The 16,209-nt window shown below is 37.4% G+C and overlaps 1 protein-coding gene across 4 annotated transcripts in view; it reads left to right on the plus strand.

The window, feature by feature from the left end:
- The window catches only part of DOCK4 (dedicator of cytokinesis 4), a 253,381-nt gene that overhangs the window by 113,518 nt on the left and 123,654 nt on the right, over positions 1-16,209 (plus strand). For all 4 annotated transcript variants that reach the window (XM_069802123.1, XM_069802125.1, XM_069802124.1 and 1 more), the window contains exons 9-12: positions 9,816-9,897; positions 10,502-10,562; positions 12,483-12,615; positions 14,126-14,214. In XM_069802123.1, coding sequence (XP_069658224.1) covers positions 9,816-9,897; positions 10,502-10,562; positions 12,483-12,615; positions 14,126-14,214 — 365 coding nt within the window. The remainder of the gene's footprint in view (positions 1-9,815; positions 9,898-10,501; positions 10,563-12,482; positions 12,616-14,125; positions 14,215-16,209) is intronic.

Genomic DNA, 16,209 nt, shown 5'->3' on the forward strand with positions numbered 1-16,209 from the left:
TCCTAATAAAGTTTACACAACTGACTATTGCTAATTGCCTTCTATTCTCCAGCTAAACAGTCCCAGCTCTCCCAGCCTTTTCCTCCAGTCCTTTAATCATCTTCACGGCCCTTCTTGGACTCTCTCCGGTATGTTCATGTCTCCTTTGTACTGGGGAGCCCAGAATGGGACACAGTACTCCAGGTGTGGCATAACCAGCGCTGACTAGAGGGGAGAAGGAGCACCTCCCTCAACCTGCTGGCAATACTTTGCCTAATGCAGCCCAGGATACCCTTGGCCTCCTTTGCCACAAGGGCATATTGCTGGCTCATGGTCAACTTGGTGTCCACCAGGACCCCCAGGTCCTATTCTGCCAAGCTGCATTCCAGCTGGATAGCCCCCACTACGTACTGGTGCATGGGATTGTTCCTCCTGTAGGACTTTGTGCATCCCCTGGTTGAACCTCAGGAGGTTTCTGTCAGCCCGTTTGTCCAGCCTGTTGAGATCCCTCTGGATGGCAGCCCAACCCTCTGGCGTATCAGGCACTTCTCCCAGTTTTGTGTTATCAGCAAACCTGCTGAGAGTACACTCTGCCCCATCATCCAGGTTATTAATGAAGATGTTAAACAGGACTGGACCCAGTATTGACCCCTGGGGTACACTGCTAGTTACTGGTCTCTGGCTAGACTTTGTGCCACTGACCATCACCCTCTGGGCCCTGCCACTCAGCCAGTTTTCCAGTCACATTGCTGTCTGCTCATCCAGCCCATACATCAATAGCTTGTCTATGAGGATCATATGGGAGACAGTGTCAAAGGACATACTGAAGTCCAGGTAGACACTACCCACTGCTCATCTCATCTACCAGACCGATCATTTCATTATAGACTTTTATCAAGTTGGTCAAGAAGTTTCAGTTCAGAGACAGCTGCTAATTAATTTCAATTTCTTTATGGTTCTTTTCATAGCATGCTTATTGTGCAAGTGTTTCATGCTAGAGATGCTATTTTGGACTTTTTTTTGTATACAATGTGTGCGTCTATTGTTCCTTTCCATGTTCTTTCCAAACACTTGATTCTTTATTTTAGTCTAACATTAAAGAAAAGAACAAATTAGGTTTGTGAAATGGTTGGGAGGGTGCTTTAAAACCAGATTTGGAAATCATTTTAGATAGTGCAATGTATTTCAAATACAAAAGCTGGCAAGAAAGTGAGAAAAAAAATTATATATGTGCATACATGCATGCACACTAGTTGATACTCAGATTTTCTGCTCCTGTATGTACAATATCTGATTGTTCAATATATAATTTTTGTTTCTGAATGTCATGGAAATTCAGTCTTTTTTAATAAATAACTCTGCATAAAGAGAGGGGTTTGTTTCTACCATTGTCTATGAGAATTAATGTCATTCTGGGGAAAAAAGTGTGTCTGTTCTTTTTCCAGTTGTTTAAGGATATGTTTTAGCTGTATCTCAGACTAAGTTACCCAGTCCCAATAGCACAGATTTTCTGTGAGGAGTGAACACTGACTAGAGAGGCAAAATTCAGAGTGGACTTTGTTGTAGTTTTTCAGCAACATAGAATTTTCGTAAAGAAAAAATGTATGTACATGAAAGCGTGCTTAGTACAATGCCATATCATATGCCACATGCAGTCTAGGTGTTCCTTATAATTTTTACTCTATCACTACTCTGCCTTCCCCCTTAAAATACTATTTTTTAACACGTGTAACCTTCACTTCATTAATACTTTTCCTTGGAAATTGTTACTGGGTTACCTCCACATTATCCGTCGATGCTTTTTGTCTTGAAGTAGTCTTGGATACTGATTTTCTTCATGAAAATGTGCCTGTTATAGAGGGCAGGGATTTGAGCTAAAGGAGCTAGCAGGTTTTCTGGTAGAGGCAAAAACCCATGGGAACCAGAAGCAATGAAGTTGCTCAGGGCTACTTTTCCTTTATAATATTTCCACAAAAGCATAATCTGCACTTTTACTGGATCACAGCGTAGGGTAGCTCAGTGTTATTTTCAATTTCCTGTGCAGTGTGCGCAAAAATATCTCATCTTGCACAGTATTAAAACTGTGCTACAGCAAATTACACAAAATCAATGCATATATATCTATACCTCATAGATGTAGGAGAGATGAAGCATCTTGTTTTTTCTGGCTAGCAGACTCTTAAAGTTCTCCACATTTGATTTCTCCTCAGAAACAAGATAAAACAAAACCAGCCTGGTTTTATTTACTTCCTGCTTATTCAGGAGGTGTGCCTGATTTTAGCAGGAGGGTTGAAACACCTCGTAGGAAACGTAAAGGTCACTTTGGCAAGAAAGTACTGCTCTATTAACAATCCTTTATGCATTTGGAATAAAAGTACCTCTTTAGATGGGTAACTTGGTATGCACATTTGTGAATGGTTGCTGATATTTTTGAAATTTTTGTCATCCTTCATATTGTTATATATATATACACACACACTCTCAATATATAAGCAGGCTTAATTATTTAATTATTGACTTTAAGACACCTGGTAATTCATCCTTGGGGACAAGAATGTATTTGGCGTGATTGTAATTGGAAGTAAATACAGGGTTATAAAAAGCAGCTTAAAAGAGAAGCCTGAAGTTCCAGAAACTTCAAAAGCTTCCCTTTAGATAATGTGCCTCATTTTTTCCAGTTATTCATTGTAAGCAGAAGGATTCCTACATGGAAGAATATAGTCAGGACATATAGAGCCTGTCAGCCTTTTCTTGGCAGGAGTAGTGAAGTAGTAGAAGTCATAGGGCTTCTCCTCTGCTTGGATCCTAGACAAGGAGAAATTCTGGAGTAGGAGTCGTCAGGAGATTAGCAAAAAGTTGTTCCTTGTCCCCAGTCAGACTGGAAATGTGAGGGAAGTGCCACAAGCGAATAATACTTCTCGCTTGAGAAGACTGTCTTGAGCTGCCTGCTATGGAGTTCTTCCACATCAGAGATAAAAACACTAAAGTGCTGGTCCAGTCAGTGTGCCCTATAAATTACGTTTTCATTTGTTGTTTTGAAAAGCAAAACGGTTCTGAAAGAGTAAAAGACACACTTGCTGTAGCTAATAGGTTGATCTATAAAGTACTCAATGTACAATAATCAAACATTGGAACTTGAGCCTCTTAGGTACTCCATGAGTATTCAGGCTACTTACCTTAAGGTGTGAAGAGGATTTTTTTTTTCTTTTTTCCCCTGAGTCTGGTTTTGACCTGAAAACTGTTCTGATCTAGAAACTCTTTACAGGAACATACCATGACCAATGAGAAATTTCAGAATCATTGGGTTGGTATCTTACAAAGATTTCTGTCCTCTTTGTCCCTTGTACCTATATATATTAAATTTTTCATTTTTTTTTTTAGTTTTTGTATATCAATAGAAAAAAAAAATACATTTTATTTATTCCTCACAAGTGAGTAATTTTTTTGGTAGCTCAGTTTTACGTACTCATCAACAACAATGGTATAAGCAGATATGATTTATGCAGTGGGAGGAATGTGTATGAAAGGAATGTTTGGCACAGCTGCATCCTCCTGCCAAATGTTTTGGCCTTGTGGTAGTTTCTGTAGTAAATGTCTTTTGTACAGATTTATATTGCCCTTCATTGCCAGGTGATCAGAAGGGTTCATCATGGCTTTAAGAGGTTCTAGGTGTTTTAATAACACTTCTGTTTACAAATCATTCATTTAATCTGACTTTGTGCAATGCTGTGTAATTTGCTGTTATTAATGAGACATTTTTGAATAAATTGCTCTGTAAGTACTGAACATTCTTGAATTGCAAGAGAATAACATTTTACTTTAGGCTAGTGTTCCAAGTATTTTTTGAGGAGTTGGCAGTTCAGCAAGCCTATTTGCATTGGTGTGACTGCCCAGACTGTCCTATTCAGCAGTTGTACGGGAGCTGCTGCATGTGACTTTGCAGCAAAATAACTGTGTTTGTGGATAAGTAAGATGAGGTAGATATGGTAGGAATGAGTTTCTAAAAAAAGGGATGAGTGTAGTCTAGCAAGAAAATGCTTTTGAAAGGGTTGGGGTTTGTATTTTACTGGGAGACAGAGCCTGGTTTTAGTCATATATTTATGCCCTCAAAACAACATGTACAGATGTGATATTCCCAGGTGTGAGGGTGTGTTAGAAATTAGTTGTATTTCATGATGTAGCTCAGTTCCTCTCATGAATACCCATATTTAGTGAAACAAATGTACCTACTTATCTACTCTTTAAAGATTCTCTCAAACATCTACTTGCTGTGACTGGAGTAAGGGTGCTAGCTTATATAGACCTTTGGTCTCATCTTGTGTAGATAGATGCTTTTTTAAAGCAGATAAACCAACCCAAGCAAGAGGAACCTGTGGTATCGATTAGGTGTCTCATATGCATTAACAAATAACCCTCTTACTGATTGTATTGTAAAAATTGAAAAGTAACAGGAGAAACAATTGTTTTTAATGGCAATGATGAAAGCACTGCAAGAGGTGACCTGTCTCCACTCTTAGCTGGTGGAGCTTAAACAATTAGTTACATTCAGAAATGAATGCAGTGTTAGAATAGGGGTATGTGTGCCAGCCATGACATATTTGTGACAGATTTAGGTAATGATGAGATATATTCAACACCAGTGGTATTCTGGTGGGTTTACAGACCATCTTGCTGAGAACACATTGCAGTTGCACTGGTTACCGTCAAAAGGCATGTTAGGGTCAGCACAAAAATACAGACTTGCTGTTTGTTAATTCCCAAATGGTGATGAATACATAGGAGCCCAGGTGTTGTTGGAGGGAGGGGAATTTCCTTAAATGCTCTTGTTTCCCTTAACTTTTACCGGTTCCTCTTGCTCTCTTCAATGGGGAAAGATACAGCAAATCTCTTTGTATCCATGCTGTTAACCTCAGACAGTGGCTAGGATAATAATCAAGACTGTAATTCAGCTTAAAGGATCTGTAGGTCTGTGCACTGATAATGCTGTGCTGCAAAATGTTTATCCGTGGTGGCAGACTAAGCTCACTGTTAGTGAGAGCTCCAGCTTCTGGTGTATGTTGTTTCTTTAGTTGTAAATACCTGCTGATAGATTCCAGTATGCTGTCTGTCTTTTAAAACTGTACCGTCTTCCTTTCGCTCTTGGTACCTCACAAAAAATAGTTTAAAATTACTGCTTCCTAACTCTATTCAAGAAGTGTGTCATGCCACCTTTCAGTTAAAATACAGCTGTAAATATCTAAAATAATGTAGGCTGTGTTGACAAAAATGAATTTCTCAAGACTGTCTTCAGTTAATAAAGAGATAGAAGGTGAGACCAGGAGCTTGATTTAGCTACATTTGTATGTTTTTTCCCTCCCATGTCCCTTTTCGCTTTCCCTTTTCCTTTTTTCCTTGTTAGCTGTACAGCTAACCAAGGGAAATTGGGCTCCACAGCATAAAGCTAGTGTTTGAAAATGTTTTTCTTCTTCTTCCCCCATGTTGTCAGCAGGAAAATTGGCCAAAATCTTATTTTTGTAGTACTCATTCTTCCTTTTCTCTCCCCCTTCGCTCACTGCTACTTATTTTACAGTTAGAAATTTGTGTGTGGTTTTCGTAAAGTGCATGACAGAGATAAAACACAGGGGCTGACTTACTGTGGAACAGCTTGTACTGCTATGTCATGTTGGCACATTTATCATTCAGTTATTCTCTGATTAAGAATATACTTTTAAGGCTTTATTTTCAGTAACTTATGAAATGTTGTACCACATTCCTTTGCATTTCACCACTAAGTATGAGGGTAACATCTTGTGTCTGATCTTGGTTTTATGAAGTCAATGAGCCTTTAGCTGTAAGTTAAATCAATTCAGATTCAGGTTCTTAATAAGCGTCCATTAACGGTGTTCTGGAATGTGATAAAATTGAGCGGGTGAATTACATGGTAGTATTCCCTTACTGTCTCTCATTATTTGCTTTAGAAATCACTGTAACCTATATTTAAGTAGAGAGCGTTTATAAAGATGTCTGAAAGTGAAGCTATATCGAGAACTATGGCTGTTTGATGACATAGCTTTACCACAAGAATATGCCATGTGGTATAAATCTGGCTGGTTGTTTTTTTGATAGTGAGTTTATAAATCATTAAACAAGCAATCTGTCTAGACTGGTAACATGTGACTCGTAACATTTTCCTGCTAATACTAAGGAAATAGGGGTCACTTATGAAAATAGAACAGTTTGTGGCCATGTTTCTTTTAAATGCATGCGTTAAGCCTGCAGATTTGGAACACATTGTTACTTTGCTAATACACATGAAGTTACAGTACAAAAATCCCTTGTTGACCTTCTTAAATTAATCTTTCCAGCATTAGTTATTTCCTCATTTTTAGTGGGAAGACAGCAGAGTTTAAATGAGTACGGCATGTTTAAGTGGCGAGATTGGTGTTCATAAAAAATTCATCGCTGTCTAAACTAGAATCAAATCATCTTAATACAAAGGAAAGGTATTTCTGCTTTGGGGTACTGCTGTGTGCATTTGCTGTATATATGTATATGTAACTGCTGAGAATACTGCTGTGCAGTAAGATACTAGCCCTACATTTAACCCTCTGGAGTTTTTGCTGCTCTTTGAAGACAAGCTTTCAGATCTTGGGAATTCTGTCTCTTATTTTGTTTTAGGAAGGCTGTTTACTTTCCTCAACCGTTTTCTAACTTGTTTGTCTCCATAGAAATCCTTTGAAATGGTATATAAATGCACATGCTCTCTGTACTTACATGTACACATTGCCATTTTTTTTCTCATAATCTTACAAGGGAGCTTGCATTTGCTCCCTGGTAATGTTCAAAGATAACTATTCTAATTTGAGCTGTAACTGGTGCTGTGATATGTTTCAAGCAAAAAAAATAAAATTATCAAAGCACCGAACAAGGATTAAGATTTTATTTTTATTTATTTGTTGGTTTTGGTTTACTTTTTCATCGCCACTGGGTCCTATACTTCAGTCAAAATTTCAAATTCAAATGAGGAAATTAGATCTGCATAACCATTATGTGTCTGTTGCAATCAGTGCATTTCTTTGTGGCATGACAAAAGTCCTTGGCTTTTAATTGTGTTGTGAATCATAATGTCATGGTCTGTGAGTATAAGCAGAGCTTGAAAATTTCATATGGTAGTGGATAGTGAGTAGGAAGCTTTCAAAAGATGTGCCTTTGTTTCTGCAGCATGTAAGCTTCAGTAAATATAGAATACATTCCCAGTTAAATTCAGTATTTACCAGTTCATAGGTAAACTATGAAGATAGCTTATGCACAGCAAGACAGTTTCGTGTTGAATGGTATTTTTCTCTGAACCAACATGTCTAGTGGTCGCTTTAAAGACAAAAAAAAATGTAGTGAAATGTGGTGTGTATGTACCTATTACTTTTAAATAGTTCTACAGAAGATAAGGTGGTGAAATTCAGAATCACCTTGTATTGGCCGAATTTGTATTGACGCATACCAATGCACTGCAGGCTTCAGTGCACAGAAGCTGTATTGTTACTGCTGGAACAGAGACTTTTTTCTTTTTATTCAGTTTTGCATGGTGCCCAACATAATACGGTCCTAAAGCTTTAGCAATTTAAATAATAATTCTTGTTCAATGTACAATAACTTTGTGTGAGACCTATAAACAAAGCTCTGCACTGTTTTTACTGTATTTTCCAGTATTGCAAATGAGCTAAATCTAAATGAAAGGGCAGAATTATTTTGAAAACCATTTTTAAATCAACAGCAAAATACCAGCTTGTTTCTCTGTAAAAATATACTCACATAAACAGTCTTTAAAACTGAATTTTAAAGTTTCCATGGAGACCCAAGCTGCGGAAGTTGGCTGTATCATAAAACATGAATGTTTCCGAGAAAATAGCATTTTCATGCACTTTGAGGTATTTGAGTTCAACTCTACTATTCTTAGGTTCTGCCTTTTATGCTGTCTGATAAAAAAGCTGCATAGCTGAGGATTGCACAAATATTTTCAAATAATGACAATAAAAATTTTAGGTGTTTGTAGGTTTGGCCTAGATAGCTGGCACATAAAAAAAATAAAGCATTCTCCAGACTTAGCTCTTAAGAAATGTGCTCTTGAGTGTAACAGCATCCTGGGCTGTGTTAACAAGAACATAGCCAGTTGCTTAAGGGAAGCGATCATCCCCTGCTCAGCATTGGCTAGACCATGCCAGTTTTGGGTCCTCCAGTACAAGACCAATATTAAAGAACTGAAGTGAGTTCAGCAGAAGGCTTCACGTTTGTTTCTGGGCAGGACCTCCTGCCCTGGGAGGTCAGGCTGAGGCAGTGGGGCTTGTTCAGGCTGGAGAAGAAGCGGTTTCGAGGGGAGCTAAGTCACCTACCTGTACCTACAAGATCAATAACATCAGTGGTGCATGGTGGGACAATGAGAGACAAGGGATATAAATTGAAACAAGAGAAGGTCCACCTGGATATAAAGAAAAAATTGAGACCAGTCAGACACTGGACTGGGTTTTCCAGAGTGTGTGTGGTCTCCATAACTGAAGGTTTTCAAGACCTGACTGGCTAAAGCCCTGAGCAAGTGAATCTGACCTTATAGCTGACCCTGCTTTGAGCAGGAGGTTGGACTTGGAGGCCTTTTGAGGTCCCTTTCGATGTGAATGACTGATTCTGTGGATGATCAATGTAGGTTTTCTACAAGGCAAATGCTGGTGCAATAAAGATTTAATTAGTCTCTATTGAGTTGGATCTTATCCAACATATTCCTAGTGATTTTCCAGCTGCATTTTGAAAAGCTGTGGATGGTACAGAACAGTGGTAAACCATGTTTAGCCTCTGGGAAAAGCAGAAGAGGTGGATACAGCTGAGAAAAAACCTAGCTGCACTTTGGAAATTTTGTCTCTGATTTGAACATTACAGGGCATCCAGACTGAAATGTCTGGCCAGCTGGGGGTGAGAGGGTGAAGAGAAACGTACGTAACACTTCTGACTTCCTTGCTTTTCCCATCTTCCACATCTCTCACTGCAGAAATATGATTGTTACATTTCCTATGAGTCTGTATCTTGGAGAAGATTATCCAAAGCATGGAAAGTTGGGTGGGGTGTTGGTTGTTTTTTGTTTTGTTTTGTTTTTTTTCCATAAACTTCCCATGCATGAATTGCCAAGTTTGCTCAGAGATTATTCGTAATGGACCTACTGTCAAATAGGAATGTTTAAAAAAGTAATTTCTATTCCAAAATAAGAGTTCTCTGCATCTCCTCACTAGTGATAGTACTTATATCAGCTGCAGCATTTAACATCCCACAGCAGATTGCAAATCAGAATTCCGAATTTGAAATTTGCCCTGCTGGAACTTCCAAAACTCTTACAAAACTGCTAAAATCAGTGTAGTCTAGTGAGAGATTTTGATACAGTTAAGTAGGAAAAATACCCCCTAGGATCATCTTCCTTTCTATGAAGAAGGATATTGGTTGAATACAAGCATGGCAATGTTGACATTTGTTTAGCAAGAATCAATACCAACATACTACACATCTAATTTCAGTTCTAGGATAAATGGGTTTTATTGCTTGTGTTTTTCTGTTTACTACGTATACAATATCATTCTTCCAAATGACAATCAGTCTTCTATTTTGTATTGATTTTTTTGTAATTTTTTTAGATGATTAAGTAAATCACCACCTTTCACTAGTCTCTCTGTTGTTTTTACTGATACAGCTGAGACTTTTAGAAAGAAATTATTTCATTCTTTTATATCTTGAAGGAAGGTTGCATCTGGAAATAAGATGAAAATGAGATCTACTTTGCTGTAGTGTTATTCAACATATCTGTCATATTTGTTTTCTTACAGTGAAAGATTTTTTTTAAGACTGAATAGAAATGGTTTGCCAAAATGTCCAGAAAAGCCTGAAAGACACTGTTCTCTCTTTGTGGTGAGTTCTTCCTATTCTCAGTCTTTGTTGTACTGGGTATTGAAAATAGAAGTTGGATTAAATTGTTATTCTGTGGTTGACTCAGAACTGCTGCCTAAGCTTTTACTTTGTTATGAACATCAACTCTAAGGGCTGGTTGAAGTGTATTGCTGAACTCCCAACTTCAATATTTTCTGGCAATACGTGGACACTCATCTAAACTTCCACGTGGGCATACGTACCAGTCTTTCTCCGTGCAACAAAGACCAGTTAGTTTTCTTCCTTGTGCTTTTTACAACCAAAGCATTGTTTGTGCAGCACACTCTGTACTTTCAGAATATTAGATGCAAAATGCATCGCTGCTGTTCAAGGCACACAACGAGTCTCCTGTGTCCTCCCACTGATTTTGCTGCATTACAGCATATTCTAGCCCGTGATATTTCAGGACATTTTGCATGCATGACCGCCAATTTAAAGTGTTAAAGGGATAATTTGTTAATGCTGTATAAATGAACTCACTGTTCATTTATCACTTTCACTGGCAGTGAAAGCAGTGCGTAAAGATCTCTTTAAATGTCACATTTTAATCAGGAGTCAGAAATAATGAGGTTCTGATCTTGTGCAGGATTTGGGTAGCAGTGAACTCAGGAAGGACATCTATATCACTGTGCACATTATCCGAATAGGTAGGTATAATTATCTGTGAGTAGAATTCTTACATTTGTTAGACATATGACAGTAAATAAAAGAAAACTGCCTGGGGTCAGCTTTGGGATTTGTTAGATTAGCTAGGTCTTTGAATAAATTTTTGGAGAAAAAAAAGCCTGGTTTTTGATGGAAGAATTGCTTTGGATTTCTCAGCATTATTTTGTGTTATTTTTCAAGTGTACTGCTAACTGAGTTTAGATGCAGGATATTTTCTTACTATCACAAAACAAAATGAAAGTGTCAAATATGAACATATGAAATGATGGAGCTGTCATTGGGGAGTCCATTCTTGTTCCAAAGAGAGTAATTTCAAGCATCCTTTGTTCGCAGAAAGACTTGCCTTGAAATTCAATGTACTTAATTAGTATATAATATCTGATGTATATCTGAAATTGTTCAGATGAATTTTGTCTTCTCCCTGACCCCTTTAAAAAGGGGGAGAGGGAAGGAAGTGGAGAAAATCTCATAATAATTTTAGTCCCTGATGCTATAGACAGATATTGAGTCCTCTAGAACAAAGTGGAAGAGAAGTGTATGTTTGTGTTAGGTATTTATTTTAAGAAGTTATCCTCTGGGCTGTACTGATGTGAAACAATAATCTTCAGGTCTGCTTCTGACCTCTTAGATATATTGTTTTCTTTGTAAACTGTCTCTGTAGTTGCATCAGTGCAGTACTAAATATAACTTTTCATCCTATTTTTGAAAGATATTTTGGTTTGAAATATAGTCGCTCTAACTTGTGCTGAGTTCAGAAACAACTTCTTACAAAGTAAACACTATTTTACAGCTTTGAGGAATAATTTTGCCTTGCATTTTCATGCTGTTTTAGTGTTTCATCAGAATATCAAAATATTGTGGTTTGGTTTTATTGGCAAGGATTTGGAAAAGATATGGTAAACTCTGATGTAAGTATATTTGGTAAGAATAAATGTTTTAAAGAAGCATAAGGAGTAGAATTTTTCCTATTGTATAGTTTTCAAATATATTCTCAGTCAAGTTTATAAATGAACCACTGAAATATTAAAAAGTTAAAATAAGATTTATATGCTGCATGGTGTGAAAAGGAACAATTACTCTTCTAGCTGCTGTGAAGCATAGGAATATTTGGAGGAGGCATTGCCCTGCAGCAACTCCAACCATAGGCTTTTCTTGTCAGAAATTAAGACTTGGTGGGAAAGATACATAGCTGCCAGTGCACAACTGAATAAAATGGCTAGAAAGAGGGCAGTTTCAAATGCCAGGAACACAGTGAGAATATTGATCAATTGTATTTTAAAAAAATAGAAAAGGCTAGGAAAAATATTTTGCTTCAAATCTCTTTTCCTTGGCTGCCGCCTTCCTTATCACAAATTGTTCTTCTGCCCTTTGTCATCTTTCCTCTCCGTGTTTCATCTCTACTTGATTTTTCTGCAGCTGGTCGATTATCCCCTTGCTAGCCAGTTGCCTATTCAGAAGCAGCATTTGATTACTAAATTGTAATGGCTCAATCGCAACACCTCATAAAAATCACGGGTAGCAGCAACCACAGTAAAATAATTCTTACTGGACAGCAAACATTGAACACTGTCATGTCTAAACTCTAAATTTTAATTGGGTGGTGTCATGAGTGTGCTGTCACTGGGTATCAGAAAACGTTGTTTGTTGAGTGGAGGTCATGAGAGGGTGAGCAGTACCTCTGGTCTGAGACCTTTCAAGATCACCACTTATTTAGTGGACTTCCTGTACCATTTGTTATCCTGATGTGCTATGAAGATGGACCAGATTCGCGATGAGGACACTTGGCATTGTCCACTCAGATCTGTCACCATACAGAGCTGGATTGCTCTCTGCCTCCCTTCTGTGGTTTTAAGAGAGACAGTTCCATGGATAATGCATCAAATATGTATTTTGTTTGGCAGGACGAATGGGAGCTGGAGAAAAGAAAAATGCCTGCAACGTACAATATAGACGGCCCTTTGGCTGTGCAGTGCTCAGTATTGCAGATTTGCTGGCAGGAGATTCAAAGGATGACCTCGTCTTAAAAGTATACATGTAAGGAATGCTTTTTTATTAATTTGTAGAAGTATCTTTGAGTCAGTTTGCATCAGAAGCAGTGGTGTTAAATGCAGTGCAAGTAAATAGCTGTAGCTCCTTTCTGTTCCAGAAAGTGTAGTAGCTAATTTTTTTTTTGTCACAGTTTGGAAATTTTGGCTAGTTCTACAGATGTGTTCGTAAAGTGTGATAATATTAAAGATAAAGGTTACATCCTTTTAGATATTTGTGTATGTTTCAGGATTTTTCACATCCTTGTAAGAGTTTCTGGAGCTCTCTTTTTATGGCAATATGAAGTGCTTTTAGGACTTGTTTAAACGCCTTGTGCTGCCTAGGCAGCTAGTGGAAGTACTTCATAACTACAAAAAGAGCAGGCAGAGTATCTTTTTGTGAAATGAAGCAATTGGATGATGGGAATAACAAAAGTGTAAAAGGCAGTTAGTGCTGGAGAATGAAAAATCAAAAATAGATTTTAAAATGAGTGGTTGATTAAATAGTGGATTTTGACTGATAGTAATTGGAAGAAAGGTCAATTTTCTTGCTGTAGCAACACAGCGCATGTAATTTCCTGCTGATCTTGGACATTATAGTAGGAACCGTTTTGTTGAGTAGTCTGTTCTAAGTACATAAATGGTCTATGAGACACATACTGTCCTGCATATGAGGAAATTACCACTCAAATCTTGAAGGCATGGAAGTCTTTCAGGCAGCCTTTCTCCTCTCCTCTGTATCCCTCTGTGCTGAATTAGAGATGCTGGAATCAGTGCTGCAGAAAAACAATTTAGTGTGACAGTGGACATGTGGGCTGGCTCTTATTTAGACTCCCAGGATGTTAAATAAGTGTTTGCTGTTGGTTAACAAATTGTTAGATTTGTCTGCCTATTCTGTTGTTTTGGTTTTTTTAATCTTGCCTATTTGTTTTAAAATAACAAAAGCGATGGAAGAAGAAATATTGCTCAAAATCAGATTTGATGCTAAGACTAACTCCAGTCTAAACCATGGAAAGTGATTATTAGAACGTGGTCAGTTTTTCCTTATGGAAAAGCAGCTGTTTTCTAAATTTGTTCTTTCACTGACTACCTCCTGAAGATCACATCCTGTTTTAAATAACTTTGAAGCATACAGCACAGATTTTTCTGTCTTCTAAGACTGGCTCTGAGTCATGTGTCTCTTCTTGAGTGTCACAAGATAGATTTCTGTGTGGTTTAGTGCTGAAGGATAGATCTATACCGATGATGAACTTGGTCACGGCTGAGTTCCTGAGCATAATTGCTTATATCTTTCTCCCACCCTTTGCCACACCAAGCAGTTATTTCCATGGTGCCTTTCTCAAATGGTAAGAGCGCTCTTACCCTTTCCATTGAGATGGGCAGTTTCATGGGACTTCATTAGCTCCTATTGCATTATTAGTTTCGTGAACAAACCAGGATTTGTTTAGAGATATATGGTGAAGCCAGTCTGAAAAACTTGTGTTCCTATTTCAGAGTTAAGAAAGTTATCATTTTTCTAGGTGCAACACAGAGAGTGACTGGTATCAGATCCATGAAAATATCATTAAAAAGCTGAATGCACGTTACAACTTGACAGGCTCCAATGCAGGTGAGTAAGTTGCCACATTTCTATTTGCATTCTTAGGGTTTTCTTAGTTTGCAATTGAAGTGGTTTTGTTTTAGAAGGACTAAGGTCTATGAAAGAATTCTTTCACATAGAGAAAAATACTCATATTAGATGAAAATGTATGATATTGCCATTCATGTGCACATTTAAGAAAAAAAGTCTCTGAATTTTTTTCTAGGAACCAAGTAATATAAACTTTTATTCTGTGCTGAGGAGCTACAGTTTGCCATGGAGTTCTGTTCACATGTGGGGCTGCTCAAATTATTGATCCATGTTGCTTGACATTTCTGCTTCACATTTTCATCAGGAATATAAAATTTGCCATTGCCATTGTGTATTAAACTTCAGAAAAAAATGAACTGGGAGCTATCAGTGTGATCTGCGTTTCTACTGGTAACTCCGCATTTCAGCTGAGCCAAGATGAAGAGTTGGTACTTAAGAACTTGCCAATAGTACTCCACAGTCAGCTATATGTTACTCTGTCATCAAAATAAATGTGGGTGTGAGACTTAAAAAATGGGAGACAACTGACCTTTGTTATTGTGAGATTGTGGTTTGACCCATAGAAGATGCTGAATTTGCTTTTTGTTTGTTTGTTTTTTTAATATCAACTTGGTAACTTTTTCTGAATGCTGTCATCCCAGGACATACACGGTCAAACTTGAAATGAAACCTGGAATGTAAGCTTATGAGTCTGTTGTCCTTGTGTTCAAAATATTGTTTTGTCCCTGTGAAATGTTAATTATTTGAAATATGACTATAGAAGAATCTCATACAAACTCATTTTCCAGGTTTTACTATTACTGTAATCCCTTTCAAGTGGTAGATTTCATGCTGCTTTAACTTGATTTCAAGTGTAATGATAATCTTGAAAATGTATGTTCAACAATCTTTAGTGGATAACCAAGAAGCACATAAAAGCTCATGTTATTTATCAAGACTGAAGTTACATATTTAATCATTTCTAATCCTATTATTTTCTCATATAGATTCTAGCCACATATATACATATATTTAAGGTTTAGAATATCATGTGTCTTATTGTACAATAAATAAAAAAAATCATGTAGTGAAAATACAAGAGCACATTACTTAGTATAACGTTGGGCTTCTTAAATATGTTAATCATATGCATGAAAAACAGAAGTTACTCTTGGTCATTCTGACTGTCCATGCAATACCTGCTTACTCTGTGATACATTGCTTATCCTATTTTGTTCTCATGAAATAAGAGTTCACAGTTAAATATCCAGTTGTCCTTGGAGACATTGGATAAATTTGAATACTCTTAATTATATGAATATTCAACATAAAAGACATGTGGGACATGATTTTTTTTTTTTTCCAGGTTACAGGGGGCTGGAAACTAAAGCTAGCAAATTGAAGATCAGTAACATTTTGAAAAGGGCTGTTGGGGAGGGAGGCAAAGAGAAGATCAGCACAGAATTCCAGTAGTGCATGTGAAGGTTGGAGAGGGAAAGAGGAAGTGAGCAGTAATGCCACTTTGAGTACTGAGCAACTGAAAGATAAACTAGGAAAGGTTATTTACATCACACATGTGAAATTTGTTCCTCTGTGACTGTTTAGCAGCCTGAAAAAGCACTTACAAGGCTTTAGCAATATGTTCAGATACTTCTGCTGACACCTCATGGAAAATATTGTTGTTACACTACTTTTTATTTCTTTGCTGTCTTTTTCTGCAATAGTATTGAATGGCAGGTTCTGAAGCATCATTAGCCTTGTCTGCCACCTTATAGTTGTCAAAAAAGGAGAAAATCTTGCATTACAAGAGACACAGGTCTTTTCTCTCCCTTAGGAACTGTTGTAGATATAAGCCAAATGTAGAGAAACTTGAATTTTTGGTTTATATTGCACTTGCTCTTTTCAAATCATGTTAAAAAGACTTAAGAAAGGAAACACAGTAAACAAACAACAGCAAAGATGCTTCAGGCTGTTGTCTATCCTCTAGGTTTGTTC

The sequence above is a fragment of the Haliaeetus albicilla genome, chromosome 14 (assembly GCF_947461875.1).
Source record: "Haliaeetus albicilla chromosome 14, bHalAlb1.1, whole genome shotgun sequence".
NCBI lineage: Eukaryota > Metazoa > Chordata > Aves > Accipitriformes > Accipitridae > Haliaeetus > Haliaeetus albicilla.